General features: G+C 38.7%; 1 protein-coding gene and 1 pseudogene across 1 annotated transcript; both read left to right on the plus strand.

Annotated features, from left to right (window-relative positions):
* Positions 1-428: 428 nt before the first annotated feature.
* LOC121252982 (ATP-dependent RNA helicase DEAH11, chloroplastic-like) lies at positions 429-9,510 on the plus strand. Its single transcript, XM_041152844.1, is given in 4 exon segments — positions 429-1,442; positions 3,526-5,179; positions 5,182-6,657; positions 8,144-9,510. Coding segments are annotated over 4 exon segments (5,199 nt in total). The 5' UTR covers positions 429-587; the 3' UTR covers positions 9,358-9,510.
* LOC121252984 lies at positions 1,628-2,755 on the plus strand (annotated as a pseudogene).
* Positions 9,511-14,496: the final 4,986 nt, after the last annotated feature.

The following is a 14,496-nucleotide window of genomic DNA, read 5'->3' on the forward strand; positions in this document are numbered from 1 at the left end:
TGTTTTCCTTTCCATAGAATGCAAGTTTACAAATAAAAACATATGCATGAATTACTCGACGCAAGAATTGTTTGACAAAAAGAAATAACTCATAATAAGTCGTGGCATATGTCAAATATCTTGGAATTGGACAACAACCTTAAAAGGAGTCCTAACACCTAAATGCTTTGGAAACAAAATTAATTAAAAAAAAAGAGGATTAAAATATAATGTTTGTTTTACAAATATCTTCGTCTGCTTCGCCTTGCACGCTAACCAAAGCCGAGGATGCCCTTTAGAAGACGGTCGACTCTCAAGTCTAATGTCTCGTACTCACAGAAGAGTCCACCCTCTATACAATTCTTTCTTAATGGCCCTTCTGGCTTCTTCCACGTACAGTACGTAACCGAACTGTGCCCGAAGACAAAAATAATAAATAAATAAATAAATAAATAAATTGGATATATTAGCTCTTCATTTTCTTGTCTGTCACCGTCCAACCTACCTTACTTCTCTCTGTCTCTCTGAAGTCTCTGTTTCTCGAATTTCTTCACTGTCATAGTGCACTGCTTTCTTAGGGTTTTCCTTTCCCTCCCTGTCTATGTGCCATGAGGAAAACTTGTTACCCTCCTAACTCCACCTTCCAGCGAACCCAACGGAAGCACTCCGTGCTCGCTCCCCACTGCCTCCGTTTCCGCAATTTCTCAGCGAACCAACGTCTTGATCGTTCTCCGGTGCCAACCGCTACTTCCTTTCGCCATAACTTCGTCATCGAGCTTCGCTCGAACGGCAGAGACATACAAAGAACGAATGTCGAGTCCTTGATCGCACAATGCAAACCTTCGCCGCAGAATTTCAAAGTCTTGAAATCCTGTCCCGTCGCCGGAGCCTTGTATTACTCTCAATGGACGGATGCTCTGGGAGTGCTGGTCCATCTCTGGGGCTTGCGCTTCGACGGGGCTCACGGTTTCGAGCCGAGGGTCATACTCAACGTCTCGGTCCCGTCCGATAGCGTTGAGCTTCGGGACCGGCTCCAAACCCTGTTCATGGACCGCGTGCGCCGGCTGATAGACGGAGAGGAAGTTAAGAGATGGCGCAAGAAGCTCCAGCGCACGTCGGAGGAGATTGACAAGATCACGGCTATGCTAAGTAAGCCGAACCGTCTCGGCGTGAGTGACCAGCTCTACAATAAGAAGAAGGGGCTGATTACCGAGAGGGACTTGATCGCAAAGCGTTTGGTAGAGTTTAAGTCTGCAATGAACTGTATACTGGATCATTTGGAAGGAAAGAAGAATGAAGAGGAGGAGATTGGTGAAGAGGCCATGGAATTGTTTAGGTTCGGTGAGGTTATTGATTGGAATCGGATTTTTTGCTTGGTTTCGCGGGAGTGTCGGCGGCTTGAGGATGGGCTGCCCATTTATGCTTACAGGAAGGAGATTCTTCATCAAGTTCATGTTCAACAGGTTTGTTTATTTTCTTTTTCCGTTTTGACAAGTCAGGAGGTAAATCTTTTGTGTTTCTTGGAGGCTAGGGAAGGAGTTGATCAAGTTCAAATTTTTTCTGAGTTTTCCGCGCTTTTTTTAGTGTAACCATCTAGTCTTTAATTATATATTACTTTAAGTGGTCAATGCGGCCTTGAAAGGATTAAGGGAACTTAAGATGTGTGCTTTCACTATAGTAAATCCTAGTTGATGAAAATTTGCATATTTTTCACCATTCAATGGGAAGTGGTGTGGAAAGTGGGAGGGAAGTACGAGTGAAATTTTGTGTGGTGTGCAAGAATGCTCGATGTGTTGCTGGCTACAATTCCATGTAAGGTGCACACCATGAAAATAACATGGAGAGAAAGAAGTAACACTTAGGGCTTGTTTGGACAATTAGGGTCTGTTTGAGAACACAATTGATCTCAGGTATTCTCAAAACCTCTTCTCTTCTTTTCCAAAACCCAATAAAACATCTTAACTCAAATTATTTTACTACTATTCGCAGACTCTTTCACTACTATTACCCCCGGGATTAGTCGGGACGCTGTTCCTGGACACCCGATGTCAATAAAAAAAAGACTATTTCACTATTATTCATAGATATTTTGAAATATTCTTAGTATCCAAACGAGTCCTTAGAGTGGCTGTGTTGCGCTCATTTCCATTCTCTCAGATTCACTAGCCCTCATAGAAAAAGCAAAATGAAGGTGATAGCTGCCTATTTGCTGGCTGTTTTGGGAGGGAACATAAGCCCTTCAGCTGAGAATTTGAAAGACATCCTTGGATCCGTTGGAGCTGAAGTTGATGATGATAAGATTGAGCTGCTCCTGTCTGAGGTGAAGGGTAAAGACATTACTGAGCTTATTGCATCTGGAAGAGAGAAATTGGCATCTGTCCCTTCTGAAATTGGCATCTGTCCCTTCTGGTGGTGGTGGTGGTGTTGCAGTTGCAGCAACAGGTGGCGGCGGCCGTGCTGCTGCTGCAGTAGAGCCAAAGAAAGAGGAAAAGGTGGAAGAGAAAGAGGAATCAGACGATGATATGGGCTTCAGTCTGTTTGATTGAGAAATTAGGATATCATGTTATGTTTCAAGATTACTCCAATTCAGGGCTTGGTAGAAATCACAAGCTCATGTTTCTGCAGGCTTTTTTTTTTTAATTAATGTTTGGTTCTCTTTTAAGACTGGGAAGCTATGCAGAAATCTTACAGATTAACTTAGTATTGTTCTTTCAAATATTGCACATTGTTTTTTGGTCCTTGAGATATTGATATGATCTATTAATTCCCAGTGGTATTTGGAGCTAAAAAAACAAAAAAACAAAAACCCGAGCCCTTAGAATATCTCATAATATATGTGAATAGTGGTGAAATGGTTTGTGAATAGTAGTAGAATGGTTTGAGTTAAGATGTTTTATTAGGTTTTGGAAAAGAAGAGAGGAAAAGTTAAATAAAAATATTATAAAGTAAAAAAATTGTTTGAATATAATTTTTGTTTTGAAATTTGAAAAAGTTGTATTGTTTTTTGTATTTTGTTTGGAAGTATGGGAAAATTATATTTGAGTTTTTTGTTTGGATAATGATTAGGTAATGACTAGATGAAAAAGTTGAAAATTTGAAATTGAAAATTGTTTTGTGCTTAAGTGATGTTTGGGAAGGAAATATCTGAGTATACTTGAGAATACCTTGTTAAACAAACAAGACCTTATATTCTGGATTGCCCCACTGAGAACAGATTTCTAACCAGGACCTTTAAGAAAATAGAGCATATGCTTGTACAGTTGTACTTATATGCTTTCAGGTATTACACTATTATTACTAATCAAAAAGGTATTACAGTTATTAGAAATGGGTGATGAAGCATGCAATTCTAGGCTGAATCATATGGACGGGTGATTCTTTTGTAAGGAATCACTTGATGTTTACTGTGCTGGTTAGGATTTTTTTCCCGTTAAAAAGACTCGATTCATGATTAAGGTTAAAAAAGTCCTTAAACTGTCGTAGATATCTGAATTGATTTCTCTTGATATCTGGTTTTGGTCTTTCTTCTGACTGCCATTTGCACAGATACTGGTATTGATTGGAGAGACGGGTTCAGGGAAGAGTACACAGTTGGTTCAATTTCTTGTGGACTCAGGAGTTGCTGCCGATGACTCCATTATATGTACTCAGCCTCGCAAGATAGCTGCCATCTCATTGGCTGAGAGAGTGAGAGAAGAAAACATTGGGTGTAATGAAAATAAACCAATCATTTGCTGCAAAACATCTTCATCTATTCGACCATTTGATTCTGAGGTAATATATATGACGGACCACTGTTTACTGCAACATTACATGAATGATAATAATTTATCTGGGATATCATGCATCATAGTTGATGAGGCCCATGAGAGGAGTTTAAATACTGATCTCCTTTTGGCATTGATCAAGAGTTTATTGTGTCGGAGATCGGATTTACGGCTTATTATAATGTCTGCTACTGCTGATGCAAACCAGCTCTCAGAGTACTTTTTTAATTGTAGAATCTTTCACGTGGTGGGAAGAAACTTTCCAGTTGATGTCAAATATGTCCCTTGCGTGACAGAAGGAGGTTCTGGTTCTGGTTTTGTTGCTTCATATGTTCCTGAGGTTGTGAGGATGGCGACTGAGGTGCACATAAATGAGAAAGAGGGGACAGTTCTTGCCTTTTTGACTTCTCAAATGGAAGTAGAATGGGCTTGTGAAAGGTTCAATGCTCCCTCTGCAATTGCATTAGCTTTACATGGAAAACTTTCTTTTGAAGAGCAATTACGTGTTTTCCAGGACTACCTTGGAAAAAGAAAAGTCATATTTGCAACAAATGTTGCGGAGACATCACTGACAATTCCTGGAGTAAAGTATGTAATTGATTGTGGCATGGTTAAAGATAGTAAATATGAACCTGGCAGTGGCATGAATGTCCTCAAGGTTTGCAGGATCAGCCAGAGTTCTGCTAATCAACGTGCTGGGCGCGCTGGGAGAACAGAACCTGGAAGGTGTTATAGACTCTACTCAGTATCTGATTATGAATCTATGCCTCCTAACCAGGAACCTGAGATTCGTAGAGTTCACCTTGGAGTTGCAGTTCTTAGGATCCTTGCTTTAGGCGTCAAGAATGTACAGAACTTTGATTTTGTTGATGCACCAAGTGCTAAAGCTATTGATATGGCTGTCAGAAATCTCGTTCAGTTAGGAGCTGTTACATGGAGTAATGGAGTTCTAGAGTTAACCAGCGAAGGTACATATTTAGTTAAATTGGGTATTGAGCCTCGGCTTGGTAAACTGATTCTTGGCTGCATGGATTATAATTTGCGTCGTGAGGGAGTTGTCCTTGCCATTGTAATGGCAAATGCCAGTAGCATATTTTGCAGAGTTGGTAGTGATGAAGATAAACTAAAATCTGATTGCCTTAAGGTGCAATTTTGTCACCTCAATGGTGACCTCTTTACTCTTCTCTCTGTTTACAAGGAATGGGAGGCTGTGCCTCAAGATAGGAAAAACAAGTGGTGTTGGGAAAACAGTGTCAACGCCAAATCCATGCGGAGATGTCAAGATACGATTAGGGAGTTAGAATCTTGCCTCAATCATGAACTTGATGTTGTTATTCCCAGTTACTGGAGGTGGGATCCTCGTAGGTGTACTGAGCTTGATAAATATATGCAAAAGGCTATACTCTCTTCCCTTCAAGAAAATGTAGCCATGTACTCGGGTATGATCAACTTGGTTATGAAGTGGCACTCACGGGACGTCATGTTCAGCTTCATCCGTCAAGTTCATTGCTAATATTCAGTCAGAAGCCTAGTTGGGTAGTTTTTGGGGAAATCTTATCAATTTCTAACGAGTATCTGGTTTGTGTAACTGCTGTTGACATAGAATCTTTGTCTACCCTTTACCCTCCTCTGTTTGATGTGTCTAAGATGAAAAACCAGAGGTTGCAGGTGAGGGTGTTGACTGGTTTTGGTAGTACTCTCCTGAAAAGATTTTGTGGGAAGTCCAATAGTAATCTGCTTCGTCTTGAATCTCATATACGCACAGAGTGTATGGATCAACGTATTGGCATCAAGGTCAATGTTGACCTGAATGAGATTCGGTTATTTGCCTCTTCAGAAGGTATGGAAAAGGTTTTTGGTTTTGTCAATGGCGAGTTGGAGTATGAACGGAAGTTGCTGCTTAGTGAATGCATGGAGAAATGCTTATACCATGGACCTGGTATCTTGCCTTCTATTGCGCTGTTTGGATCTGGAGCTGAGATTAAACATTTGGAGCTTGAAAAGAGATATTTGACTGTTGACGTGTATCATTCAAATGTGGATGCCATTGACGATAAGGAGCTTATAATGTTTCTCGAGAAGTTTGCCTCTGGTAGTATATGTGCTATCCACAAGTTTACTGGCATTGGACTGGATGGTGATGACAAAGAGAAGTGGGGCAGGGTAACATTTCTTACTCCTGATGCTGCTGCAAAGGCTGCTGAACTAAATGGATCTGAATTCAACAGCTCCTTAGTGAGGGTAGTTCCATCACGGACAACATTTGGAGATTATAAAATGTTCTCATTTCCTGCTGTTAAAGCTAAAGTTTCTTGGCCACGTAGGCCCAGTAAGGGGTTTGCAATTGTAAAATGTGATCTACTTGATGTGCAGTTCATTGTTAATGAATTCCATAACCTGCTGATAGGAGGGAAGAATGTTCGTTGTGAACCTAGCAGCAAGTCTGCGGATGGTGTTGTGATAAACGGAATTGATAAAGAACTTTCTGAGGCTGAAGTTTTTGAAATATTGAGGTCTGCCACTAATAGGAGAATCCTGGATTTTTTCCTGGTGAGAGGAGTTGCTGTAGAAAATCCACCAAGCAGTGCTTGTGAAGAAGCACTCTTAAAAGAAATTTCTCACTTTATGCCTAAAAAGAACCCTCACACTAATTGTTGCCAAGTTCAGGTCTTCCCACCCGAACCAAGGGATACTTTCATGAAAGCTTATATCACTTTTGATGGAAGATTACATCTGGAGGCTGCAACAGCTTTGGAGCAACTGGAAGGGAAAGTATTGCCTGGTTGTCTTTCATGGCAGAAGATAAAGTGCCAGCAGTTATTTCATACCTCATTGTCGTGCCCCGCGCATATCTATTTTGTGATCAAGAAGCAGCTGGATTCCTTACTTGCACGCTTCAGGCATTTAAAGGGTACTTCTATGGATGCAGTCTCATTTTCATATTCCCATGTTCATCTGTGACTTTTCTTGCTTATTTTTTTATTTCTCATTTATTGGAGTTGTTGCAAGTCATGGGATTATCACGCATTTTTTATTCTTTCTTATTTTAGCTCTAATCTAGATTCTATCTTGTTTTTATTTTTTCTTCTCATCTTAATTATAGCCACATGTGGTTTCATGACAGAAGCTGTTGTGATGGAAGTTCTTTTTACTAGCTAATTCATTTTGTTAGATAAAGATAGTCAAGACATACATTTACACGATGCACTTTTGTTTTAGAATCATTTAAATCCTGTTATTTATCCATGAAAATAAAAAGAATAATTTCTATGGTTTCAAATCTGTCAAAATTTGTAGCTGTCAACCTCCTGAACTTCTTTACAATCTAGCGCTGTGTGGCTTGTATTGAGCCTTTTGTGTTATGTTATTTTGTGATTAGGAGTTAATTGTCCTTACCTATAAAAAAAATTAATAGTTAATTGCCCTGTGAGATAATTGCTTTATTCTATACTGCACTTTACTTTTCTGGATGATTTGTATTCATGTTTTTCTCTTTTTTTAGTAGGTAATAGTAAAAAAGAAACAATCTCTTGACATCTTATTACGGATTGGTTGGTAAAAAAGTGACCGGTTAGTTAACAAGCACAGGGCTAAATAATATGTTTGGATACAATGATCATGGTATTACATGAATGTTTACATTTATGAAAGATATACACATTATTGTTGGTTTATAAAATTCTGTGGTTTTCAGTTTATGGCTCCTGATCATTTGCTATGACGAAATAGAACATTTTAGCTTTCAAATGAGGAGATTTCGGTACCACATTCCAATGACTTGGAAATTACACCAAATGTTTATTAATCGCCAATGCTATCTGGATTAGAATGAGAAGAGGCAAAAGTATTTGACGGTAGTTTGAAATGGTCATCATATTTCCATATGATTCTGATAATTTTGTTCTATGCTTAACCACATAACGTCAAATTAGTTCCTGCATTCATATTGGTGAATGTGTAGAGAAAATATGTGACCGAGAGATAATAACTTCTCTTGGTTATTCAGAAATATTAATTTCTATTTGCTTGGTCATCCAGAAACTTCAGAATTAGGATGGTTATAGTGGAAAAGTGTAACAGGAGCATGGGGTAGTCATGGAAAACCTATCAAAGTTGATGGTGTAATTGTAGAAGATAGTACTAGCCAACTAACAAGTCTGGTGGACCAATGACCAAAGGAGGCTTTATACTATTTGCCCCTTATGTGTCACAGTCCTACTTTTTGGCTTAATGACGAGCTTTGTGGAATTTCAAATGACAGCAGCTTCTTGAATCTTTGCCTTGGTTTAAGATCCAAATTTGCATGATGAGTTCGTTAGCAGCATGATCAGTTATAGTCTGGATAATGAGATCATCTTGATCTGCAATTACCATGGTAACACTCGTCTTTTTCGCAGGTGCAGAGTGCACTCTAGACAAGACTGCTAATGGTTCCTACCGAGTGAAGATATCTGCAAATGCTACAAAAATTGTGGCAGAGGTCAGAAGACCTGTGGAAGAGCTTATGAGAGGGAAGACCATTGATGATGCCAGCCTCACGCCAACCATTATACAGCATCTATTTTCTAGAGATGGCATCTGTCTTAAAAAGTCAGTGCAACAGGAGACGGGAACCTTCATTCTCCTTGACAGGCACAGCCTTCATGTACGGGTGTTTGGTTCTCCGGACAAGGTTGCATTGGCACAGAAGAAATTGGTTGAATCCCTTTTGACCCTTCATGAAAGCAAACAACTTGAGATCCATCTCCGTGGTAGAGATCTGCCTCCCAACCTGATGAAGGAGGTAGTGTCTAAGTTTGGGCCAGATCTCCATGGGCTCAAAGAGAAGGTATCTGGGGCTGAGTTTGCTCTCAATACTCGCCGGCATGTCATATCCGTTCATGGTAACAAAGAGTTGAAGCAAAAGGTAGAAGAGGTTATTTATGAGATTGCGCAGATGAAATATGGTTCGACTGAAAGATTTGACAATGAAACAACATGCCCCATCTGCTTGTGTGAGGTTGAGGATGGTTACCGGCTTGAAGGCTGTGGGCATTTGTTCTGTCAATTGTGTCTGGTGGAGCAGTGTGAGTCTGCAAGTAAGAACCAGGATAGTTTTCCAATACGCTGTGCCCACGAGGGCTGCAGGTCTCCTATTTTGCTTATGGATTTGAGGTCTCTCTTGTTATGCGAGAAGTTGGAGGACCTCTTCAGGGCTTCTGTGGGGTCCTTTGTTGCATTGAGCGGAGGCACTTACAGGTTTTGTCCATCTCCCGACTGTCCATCAGTTTATCGAGTGGCAGATCCCGGGACTGCTGGCGAGCCATTTTTTTGTGGGGCATGTTATGCAGAGACTTGTACTAGGTGCCACTTAGAGTATCATCCATACCTATCATGTGAGAGGTACCAGGAGTTCAAGGAGGATCCGGATTCGTCTCTTAAGGAGTGGTGCAGAGACAAAGAAAATGTGAAGAGCTGCCCTGTGTGTGGCTATACAATCGAGAAATTTGAAGGGTGCAACCACGTTGAGTGCAGGTGTGGGAGGCACATATGCTGGGCATGTTTGGAGTTTTTTGAAACAAGTGATGATTGCTACAACCACTTGAGGAATGTGCACATGGCCATCATATGAAAGTTAAGCTGCGCCGTGAATAATAACCTCTAATGCTAATCTGAGGCTTTCGATAGGAATGTACATATAAGCCAGAATGTATATGTACACAGTTTACATACATCATACATGTTATCTATATAGAAAATAAAGGTTGCTGCGGGTGCTTGCTTCTCTTCATGCGTTCAGCAGGTCCCTTTTATCTCCTTTCAATTGTTTTTTCTCATGCATGGGATCCTGCAGATGCTTTCATGCATATCTTCAACTAAAAAAACTGATTCTGTTACACCCCCTGCTATTCTCTTTTTCAATCACAAAATGCTAGACTTACATTGATATTTACAAAAATAAAGTTACAAATTAAAAGTTGTTTGATGTGATACATATTACTGATCTATATTACTGTGAAAAGAGCTTTATTATTATCTTCTTCTTCTTCTTCTTCTTTTCTTTCTTTCTTTTTTTTTTTTAATTTTTTTACAGAGGAGTTTCGAACTCTAACTCTCCTTTTATTATCTGTTGTATCATATTATATCTCTAGTAACATAATAGTTTGTAGTTCTTTTACATTTCTTTAATCAAACACTCCCATGTATGCGTCCTTTTTTTTTTTTTCAAATAAAATAAATTCCTTATCGTTCATATGGTGGATGTATGCTCCATGGTGGCTGCAAGACTGGACATCAGAGTTTCAACGAGGCTTTATGAATTAACCAAGATTGTTACCATGAAAAAACTGTGCAACTGCTGGGGAGGAAACGGTGCAACCTTAAAAACAGTATTTTATGATCGTGCTCTCAATATTGTTGCAAAGAAATTCATTTCTTTTTGGTCAGAAAAAAGAAAAGAAAAGAAAAGAAAAGAAACCCATTTTCATGAACAAAACTGCATATTAACACTACACAACCATTTCTCCTTGCTGCTGCTGTGTATAAAACTGCTTTCGCTGAGCAACTGTGCAACACGAAAACCAGAAACAAATCAAAACAAGAATGTGTAACCAAATGCAAAGCTTACTCCAAAAAATCCCAGACAAAATGCAAGAGCCATAAACCATGTTACACCGCCCCCATCCTCATTCCCATTTCCTTCTTTAAACAATCCCTCTGCCCCCTTTGCTCCGCCACAACCGCAAACACAACCCTTTTGGTCATGTTTATGTTGCTGCAGGCATTGGCATTGGCATTGTGATTTCAAATTGGTAACTTGAAGCTCGAGCACTCTCACCCACTGCCGATATGCAAACAACCTCGTCCCTTCCTCTAGCAAAGCATTGGCAAGACAATCCCTCTCCTTAACCAGAGCCGCTGTTTTCTTTTCTGCCTTTCTTGCCCTTGTCTGTGACAACCTCAACGCCTTCAAAAGCTCCACCTTCTTGCTCCCGCCACTATTTCTGTACATGCTGAACTCTTCGTTATCATCTTCTTTAACCGTCATGCTAAACATCCTGTTCATAGACGATATGACCGTCTTATCCAACCCTTTGAAAACCTTCATCGGCGGCGGGAGATCACAATTCTGCATGAGGTCCATACCAGCCAGCTTTTGAGAAACGTCGAGATCCTTCAACATCTCGTTCCCATCCACATCTTTACAGTTCAACTTCTGGTTTCTCAATGCCCACCCTGCCATAGGCGACGACTTCATGCTCATGCATACAATATTTGGCTTGATCTGATCGATTAGTTTAATGGGTTTTGATCAGAATTTTAAGAAAAGTTTTGGTGTTTGAATCGTGGAAGAACGAGGGGGTTGGTTGTTGGTGGAAATGTGGGTTGAAAAGAGTGGAGGGTGATTGGATTAAGAGAGCGTGGCGTGAAGTAATGGGGGTTGCGAATTCCACGTATGAGAGGGGGTTTGGTTGGTATTTGAATTCAATATTTTTTTTAATAAAATGTTGAATTTAATATCCTAATATTACAAGTTGCTTTAAATATGGGGGAAATTCGTTTCTTGCGCGCTAGGACAAGCATATGTTTCTAGTTTTGCTACTTTGGCAAGATTATCTAAGAAACTGGCCCCTCCTATATTTCCGAATTCAAAATTTTTAGAACCTTATCATTTAAATAATGTCGATGGTATTTATATATACCGGTATCAGAATAGAATAACTCAACTTATAACTGTAGTGGATTTCTTAAACAACTTTGAAAGTTCAATAACTGTTATTGCATCCATTTTATATATTCTTCTCCCTCCTACTCTAATTATAGATATAGATGAGAATTCTTGAAGATCCAATTAATTCTGCTTTTGCTCATGAGTCAAAGAAAAAACTAATTAGGCTACACTCCTAAAAAAAGAAAAAAAAAATGGAATTATTAAGAAAAAAAGAGCATGGACCAGCTGATATTATATATTTTTTTTCTGGTTAATTTTATATTTTTATATTTGGTATTTTTGTAAGACAACAGTCTCATTTCATACACTACTCTAGCAATATTTCAATTAAATGCATACTTTTCATATTTTTATTTTTTTCAGCATGGTTTTTTAGAAATAATTTACCACTTAAATCTGCTAGTGTAAAGAGAGGGCATACCAATTGAGTTACAGCTCAACCAATCTGATTAATATATACTTACTTGGAAGCAAATGAAAGGATTTTGCTTAAAAGATTCCATCACTTTGTTCACTTTGAAAGCAAGAAAATATTTATTTTATTTTTTCCAATTCAAATCCTTTTCCCTAGTAAAGCTAAAAGCAAGAATCTTTCAAAGGATAACCAATTTCTCCGATCCTTGTCTTGAGATTGAGAGGGATTTTATTGCATTGGCTTAATCTACAAAAACATCATGCTTTTTGTATTCTGAGTGTACGGAAATAGTAGTGACCATAATGTTTTGACATTACGTTAGAGGACTCAACCCTCGTAAAACCTCATCTTTCTTGTGCTGCTTTACATTTTAGATTGAGACATCTCAATTCATTTCATCTTATTATTATAACTTTTTTAAATTCTCACATAAAATATAATGAACAGTTCAACCTTTTTAAATCTCAAAATAATAATAATATTAAAAAATAATATTTTAACAATATTTTATTTAACTTTTAACTTTTATTTAAAATCATATCATCTCATCTCACTATCCAAACCGGGACTAAATGTCTTTTTAGCATGCATGCATTTAAGCTAATGATGCACAAGGTGTGATACTAATTAGACTCTAAATCTTGATTATGGATTCCGTTTGTACACATAAACTTTCTCATCTTATCATTACAACTTTTTAAAATTTTCACTTAAAGTATAATAAACAATTCAACATTTTCAAATCACAAAACAATAATAATATTAAAAAATAATATTCTAATATCAACTTTCAACTTTTATCTAAACTCATCTCATCTCATTTCACTATTCAAACCACCATTGGAAGTATTAATTTGTTTCCCTTCATAGAAATCATATGTTAATTTGGACACAAAAGATAACACATGAGATGTACAAGCTTTTTACATTACGTGGAATACAAACCTCTATCCCTTGCCATTTGGAATGAAAGTTCCTCGACAAAACCATGCTCTAATCGTCTCTTGCCCGGTCGGTCATTCATCAAGCAAACATAAATTTATTATCCAACAAATTGAAAGAAACCATGTCTCATTCACACAATATTGAACTTATTGTTGACACATGTTAAGACTAATATAAATAATTAAATCTATCTCTAAATCTATCTCTTTTCACTAGCGTAAACTTTTGAGACAAGTTGTGATTTCATATGGTATTAGAACAGAGGTCTTGAAACCTAAATTCAAATCCTGACTTTACACTTCACCAAATTGATTAACTATTCCACATAAAGTTATTAAAATTGGATTTGTAAGATTCAAATTTTAAAATTTCTCTTTAAAATCAAATTATGCCATATAAATACTTTATTAGGTCATGTATAATCCATGCTGGCTTATAAATAGAATTTTTCTTCCACATGTTAAGCCCCACTTATTATTGGATTTACTCTCAAACAAGATGTGTTAATTTACAGATTCATTACTTATAAATAATGTGTGCTAGCACAAGTGACATGAGACAACAAGGGTTGCAACAATTTGGATGGTATTCTTTTCTTTTTCTTATTCTTTTTTCTTCTCTTCTCGGCAATGAGATAATTACCATAATACTAAAAGATACTTGTTAATGCTCTAAAAATCGCACAACAGGCAGGAAGGGGAGAAAGAGTCATTCTTTGCCAACTGGGGCTACTTGAGCCTCGTTCGGTGTGGTCTGGTGCCCACGACAATGATCCGGTGTGGCTATACGGTGTCGGTGCGTACATCCATGGTGGTGAATGGAAAACATGTGTAGAGAAAATAAGAGAAGAGTACACATGGGTTTACGTGGTTTGGCATAATGCCTACATCCACAGGCGTTTGATGAGGAGAAATCTACTATAATATTCTTATTTACAATCTCTCACGATCTATCATTTCTCTCTGTACAATGGTAATCCTAAATATATATTTATTGGAGAAAAAAACTTCGCTAGAGCTCCCTGTTCCGAGGTTGAAGGACAAGTCGAAGAAGAAAAGGAAGCTGAAGAAGAAGAAGATCCATCTCCCTATTTATCTGATTGCTTTTCTCGTGTGCCCTCTATAGTAGTGGGACAAGGCCTGCTTTGCGTGCCTGACAGACTCCCTTTTTTCCCATTTCTCCTGATAGCCCTCCTTACTTCTTGACCCCTGACAACCCACCCTACTCCTTGACCCCCATGCCTCCTGCGCTTCCTGACTCTCCCTAGCTCCTAACTCAGTGGATTGGGCCTAGTCTTTGGGTCCTGAAGTCTTACCCCCCTCACAGTACCCCGTGATTCTTAAGGGCAATTTGTTCCAAAAGAAGACATTGAGAATTTTCAAAGGTAAAAAGTGCAATCGAATCAGTTTGCCTGAGTACGTAGGGAAATATATTCCGAAGGCCGGTCCTCTTTCATTCGTTCCTTTGGCACGAGCAGTAAACATTTCTGAACTCAAGATTGAGAGATGAACTTGATTATGTAGAGTGCGGGCAGACACCTTATCTCAGCGAGGCGAGCGGGGGACGGGCTCGACCACTTAGAGCCAATACACGGGGCTCGTGCAAGTCTAGGGACTTGGCTTTGTTGAATGGGGGGGTCGGTGAGTCTAGAGACTTGGCCTTATTCCGCAGCGAGTCTA

This window comes from Juglans microcarpa x Juglans regia, chromosome 2S (genome assembly GCF_004785595.1).
Source record: "Juglans microcarpa x Juglans regia isolate MS1-56 chromosome 2S, Jm3101_v1.0, whole genome shotgun sequence".
In the NCBI taxonomy this organism is placed as follows: domain Eukaryota; kingdom Viridiplantae; phylum Streptophyta; class Magnoliopsida; order Fagales; family Juglandaceae; genus Juglans; species Juglans microcarpa x Juglans regia.